This window comes from Misgurnus anguillicaudatus, chromosome 22 (genome assembly GCF_027580225.2).
Source record: "Misgurnus anguillicaudatus chromosome 22, ASM2758022v2, whole genome shotgun sequence".
Classification (NCBI taxonomy): Eukaryota; Metazoa; Chordata; class Actinopteri; order Cypriniformes; family Cobitidae; genus Misgurnus; species Misgurnus anguillicaudatus.
In genome coordinates this window covers 9077913-9083699 of record NC_073358.2, presented here as the reverse complement: position 1 = coordinate 9083699, position 5787 = coordinate 9077913, and the positions used below count along the sequence as shown (strand labels likewise).

General features: G+C 39.9%; 1 protein-coding gene across 1 annotated transcript; it reads right to left on the bottom strand.

Annotated features, from left to right (window-relative positions):
- Positions 1-239: 239 nt before the first annotated feature.
- On the bottom strand, positions 240-3320 carry LOC129441031 (protein FAM163B). The gene is made up of 3 exons (XM_055200737.2): positions 2863-3320; positions 1493-1608; positions 240-1360 (listed from the first exon to the last, which is right to left on the bottom strand). Exons 2-3 carry the CDS (start codon positions 1583-1585, stop codon positions 929-931), a joined length of 525 nt encoding a protein of 174 aa, XP_055056712.2. The 5' UTR covers positions 1586-1608; positions 2863-3320; the 3' UTR covers positions 240-928.
- Positions 3321-5787: the final 2467 nt, after the last annotated feature.

Sequence of the window (5787 nt, the reverse complement as noted above, 5' to 3'; positions counted from 1 at the left end):
AACGTGTGAGCTGTCGGAGCCGATGGTGTAGTGGGTAGCGCTTCGACATGTGGTGCTTTCGCACTTTCGGCAACCCGAGTCCGATTCGTGGCTTGTGGTCATTTGCCGATCCCATACATCTCTCTCCTCCCTGTACTTTACTGTCCTCTCCTCCTTCACTGTTAATAAAGGCAAAAAGGGCAAAAAAAATGCTTATTTTTTTGATGATTCAAAAGTCTATGAAAAATTAATGGGTTTTTTTGGCGAGGGCATCAGGGTCTTGCTAACTTCCAGGTTGGCCTACAAAAATACGTCATCCCTGGGCACTCAATATAACCTGTCAATTCAATGGGTTACAGAAACAAATTCACAAATTCACATCCTACATGTAGAGCTATGGCTTTTAGTCAGCATTACAATTGTAGCCTACACCCTAAATACACATCCGCACCATAATTTTAAACTTTTCTACCTAGTTCACCGCAACATACCAGTGATCCAGAAAAATGTATGTGAACAATAATATTAAAAATTTTCGTGCCATTAAAAGCCCTCAAAGTTACACATAAGGAGTGCGAGTATAAAATAAACAGTTGCCTTTTTTCACCAATAACACCCTCTGATACATTATGAAATTTTGGGACAAAAAAATTCACAAATCATCTCATAGACTAATAGGCTAACCTAAAATCGTCACGAAAATGTCATGAGATTTGGAGTATGAAAGTTTAATATATTATTTTAATCTATGAAATGACCTTAAATAGTAAAGATGTCAAGGTTAGGTATGATTTTTTTATGTAGAAAACAGTAAATCACAAAAAAATGAATTTAGCTGGGTTTTCACAGATTCGGTCACGTTTGGAAAAATCTGAATAAAATAAATAAAATCAGTAACTGGGTACACAAATCAGCATGTGTGACAACACATCAAGTGGAATAAGAGATGCTACACATCGGTGCTGATGCTGTGATGGGACAGAACATCCTGCATGGTAACCGAGCGAAACAGGTCGATTTTGTTGAAGCTGGGCGTGTCCATCGGCAGGTTCAACTCCTCTTGAGTCCCGTAGCAGATCCTGCCGCCTCCATTACGCAGGCTCTCCTGAGGGCTCACGTAAAGCGGCAGATATCCAGAGCAGGACGGGCAGAAAGTGTAGGAGCGCCTGGGTCTGTAGTGAGGATACCGGAGCGGTCCATTAGGTTGGAAAGGCTCTGCAGTCATTAGAAGCTGATTGGTGGAGGCGTATTCAGGGAAGGGATAAAGACTCAGCGGACTCTCGGGTGGGCTCGGTCGACGTGGTGGAGTTGGAGGTGCCCTGGTGACGTCTGCCTCCTCCTCCTCCCCTCCCTCCGACTCCTCCCTCCTACAACAGTAATACTAATGGACAAAGTGACAATGTCAGTTAGAGGAGCATGAACTTTTGGTAAACCTAACAATGGTTATCTTGTTAAGCACTATCAGCAAACATCATGCTTAAAAACATGCTTGTCTAACAGATGTCAGCATTACCTGCAGTCTACAGTAGCACAAGACCGTAACAATAGTCAATAAGATGATGGCAGCTAGGATTCCACCTGTGATGACCACTGTTCCAGCTGTCATTCGAAATCCTCTCCATCAACAAACTGTGCAGGTCGGAAAAATACATTTAGAGACACATTAACAAATCAGGACATCAAATCAAGCCAACCAATAGTACCTGGCTGCAAACATCAATATGCACGAATAACCCAAATAAGCTGCTATGTTTGAGTATAAGATGTCTTTAGACACAACACTGTCCAGAAGTAGACCTGTTATATTTGTTTAGGGCTGACAATGCCAAAGCTTTGGCTTTTAGCTGTCAAATTAATACATGCAGAATTGTGCGCAGGTGTACTGTAGATTCCCATTTGGATGCAAAATGCATGCCACATGAGTGCAAAAGTAAGACAATGAATGATGTATTAAACTATTCCTGAATTGCACCAAAATAGTTCATATTTGAGGTGCATATTGGTACCAAACAGTGCACATTAGTACCTCAATGGCACATATTGGTACCACATGTATTCATATCTCTACCTAATGGTATGCATTGGGACCTTTTTAAAGGGCACTGCCCCAGAGACAGCTAAGGACCCATTTTGACAAATTTTCCAGACAGTGCAGGTTATTGATGTATTGTATTTAAACGCATTAGGTTAGATAGAGTGGCCATGATATTTACAAATACCTTTACAAATAATACAGTCTCTGTCATGAAATGTTAATGAAGGACAAAGACAAATGCAGTAACTAACCACAAGTGAATCAGAGTTGCTCAATATAAATTTCAAATTTTGGGATGACAGTTTTGGACTTTCCTCAAGCCACAGAGTCATTCAGCCCACATAAACAAGTCACCCATATGCACAAATCATTTATATAACCAAATATAAAGGTCATCATGCGGACAATGAGGAGCACACAACGAGGAGCACACAATGTCCGAGATACTATTAAAAAGGGACTTGCTGTGCATTACAAAATATACACATTAATAATGAAAATTGTGTATTAGATAAAATAACCCAGCATTGACAAAAAAACTTCCTAAAGATGCATCTGATAATTCAATAGTTGTTGGACAATTACTATAATAATAATAATAATAATACACGTGCACTACAACATAATGCTAATATAATTTACTGTCAAAAAGAAAAAATATATATATCACAGTATATTTCTATAAAAATATGGATCTATGCAGATATTTTGCGTTTAACTACACAAATAAACAATAATAGCTTAATAATAATAATAAAAATAATACTTAATAATATAAGCTACATAAAAAAATACTTCTATTGAAATTATTTAATTTGAACCAATGAAATGCTTGCATTCATACTCACATTATAGTATTTACAGAACATCTGACCCGTATCCAACGCATTCAGCAAACTTTAATATGCTTTAACGGCATACATCTCCCGACGAAAATAAAATTTCTAAAAAAATTCGCTAAGATTTGAGGCGATTATAGAGCTGAAGTTTTCTCAGTGTGCGCGCCTTCATTGCAGTGGAGACCTGTGAAGCGCGTCCGCGGCAGACGTGCGCGTCACCGCACAGCGCTGAGGAGGTGACGTTCATCAGTCCACCTGAAGTGAATTCTTCGGTTCCGTTTATCAACTGATCAGTTAAGTAAAGTGCTTTTTTATGTTTTTAACATATCTATCACGTGGATGCTGAGCTTTAAATAACTTGACCTTAATTATTGTAATAGTATTTTTAAAGCAGTGAGTTTCGTGAACCTTATAAACAATTTAAAACGGCTAACGTTAAGAAATGTTGTTAGCTCTTATATATTTAGTCACTGTAACACCAAAGTTTCATAGACCTAATTGCTTATATAAAACCGCCATTCTTCTGAAACAAATGAACAAATAGGTTAGGATGGATAAGTTTAGAACGTTTTATTGAAGTGACCTCCAAACAAGTTTTATCTAAATATACTGTACATTTATCCCCCCCCCCCCCACACACACACTATTCACTTTTAGTCCCATGTGACGTTCTTCACCAGCCAACCTCCTGTTGTAACACTTTGAGTGCTGCTAAGAGGAGATAGTTGAAGAAAACCATATTTTATTATATGAATTATTTAGCCTTCAAATATTAAAGGAGGCTGAGATTCCAGTGTATTGTACGGACATCATGATAAATTCATAAGTAAAGATGCAGCGTGAGAGAAGGTTATTTTCCCCTTTTTCTGGGCAAAACGGCTCTCAGAATTCCCATTGGAGCATCTATAACTTCATATTTTAGGTTTGACTTGAAATACTGAACAAAACTGATTGCATGCACACAAAAAGATAGTTTGAATAGACATGTAAAGAGAAATAGATGCTTTTAGTGTTGTAGTGGGATTTTCAGTCCATTCTAATAAAATGTCAAGATTTTTTGCAGTCTTCAAAATTGCTATATTTTACAATATGCTTTAACAGAAATTTTGCATGGGTATTTAAAAATATTGATATGAATACCACTATGGGTATATTTATCGGCCGATTTTTGATGAATTTGAAACCATCGGCATATCGGCAATAGCATGAGAAAGGCCGATACCGATTGTTTATTAATTAACTGCATAAAGAAATCCATTATATGTAAAAAAAAATTTGTTAATAAAATAAATGCTGAATAGCAAAAACCACCTTTGAAGGTTGTCATGCTGTCTTATTATATTTGTTTTAGCTTAATTTGTGCCTCTCTTATTATGTTGGTCAGTTGAATGTTAATTAGATCCAATTCATGTTCAGTAAAAATAATTTGATGCAGAAATAAACTAGCTAATAGACCAACTGTATAGTATTGTATACAAGTGTTTAATATCGGTATTGGCCAAAAGTTGTCTGTTTAAATTGATCGCTGACAACATTGACACAGCACAACACTGCAATTCTTCAGGTGTACACACGTCACCCACTGCACTCCACGGTGAATTAGGGTCAGAATCACCACGTTGGGCCGGGAAATAGTCCTCACCACGTTGGGCCGAGAAATAGTCCTGAATAGTTGAAAGGGTCGGTGCGGTGGATGACCATATGGAGACGTCAAGACCACGACCTTTAAACACACTCCTTCCTCTCCTCAGCTGGTTCCGGCTCACCCACCAATCTTTTTCACGGGTGGGGCCACTTACACACTGAACGAACACACAGGGAACACACTGGGATACAATATTAGCAAGGGTGTCACTGGCAAGACGACAATTCAAACGTACTCACAGTTTCGTTGACACTTAATACTTCCCTCTCTCTTCCAGAGGTCTGGTGTATACAAGGTCGATAGTACAACAACTTCTTCATTCCTTCCTCCTCTCAATGCGTTTCCGGTGACTTCTCAATGTACACAATCTCTTCAAGGTAAATAGTACATGTCAATCACAATTACTTCCAAAGGAATGCTTTAACACTTAGCTCCGTGTTTTCTTCAGCCCAATCGTCTGTTTTGACTTCGCCCAGTCTGAAATATCCGCACAATTACGTCTCTCCAAACACACAGATCGCTCCGTCTCACCCACAGCGTTTGCCGGAATAAACTTCACTCCACTCTCGGGTCTTCAGCCCCGTACTCTCTCCGCTTCGCTTCGTTGCGAACGCCGGATCAATGTGGCTTTCTGACTACTTTGGAGGTTATATCTCCTCTGCCATTGGCTTTACTCGTGGCTACGGCTGCGGCTTTCATTCACTCGTCCCCCTATTAACCGCGTCCCTGCGGCTGCCCAGCGCGAGCTGCGGAACAGGACCGCCCGAAGACAACTCTCAGTAGCCGTTTCTCAATATGCGTTCTTGTCTGTACTTGCGTTCTTATGGACTTGTGAAACGTCATCAGTCGCGGCCCAAGTACTGTTCCAATTCAAAGTTCGCATCAAGCCCAAGTTCACATAAAATCCCCGAATGTGTTGTTGATCCGCCCATTTTATCGAGGATGCATTAGAGGAGACTTGTGTGGACTTATGACAGCGAAGTTTCCCAGAATGCATTTCGCGTCAGGAGTTTGTTCTTCCGAGTCTGAACTTGCAAGTTCGAACTACAAAGGACACAAGTCCGAGTTTGGCGTACTTGGTATTGAGAAACGGCTAGTTACTGGAACTGGCTGCGTGTTTCACGGACAATGGTCCGGGCGGAACTATTTCCGCCATTTTAGATTCCGCCGCATTAAGTCACTCCGTGACACATCCCTAGTAAAAACGTTACTTTTTGATGATAAGGTGGACATGCACCAATAATAAAAAGAACAGCTAAAACCCGACTGGTCTGGCTGGTGTAGCAGGC

Coding starts and splice junctions, on each gene's coding strand:
- LOC129441031 (XM_055200737.2), bottom strand. CDS start 1,585: ATGACAGCTGGAACAGTGGTCATCACAGGTGGAATCCTAGCTGCCATC. Junction 1,361..1,492: donor TGTGCTACTGTAGACTGCAG/GTAATGCTGACA, acceptor TTTGTCCATTAG/TATTACTGTTGTAGGAGGGA.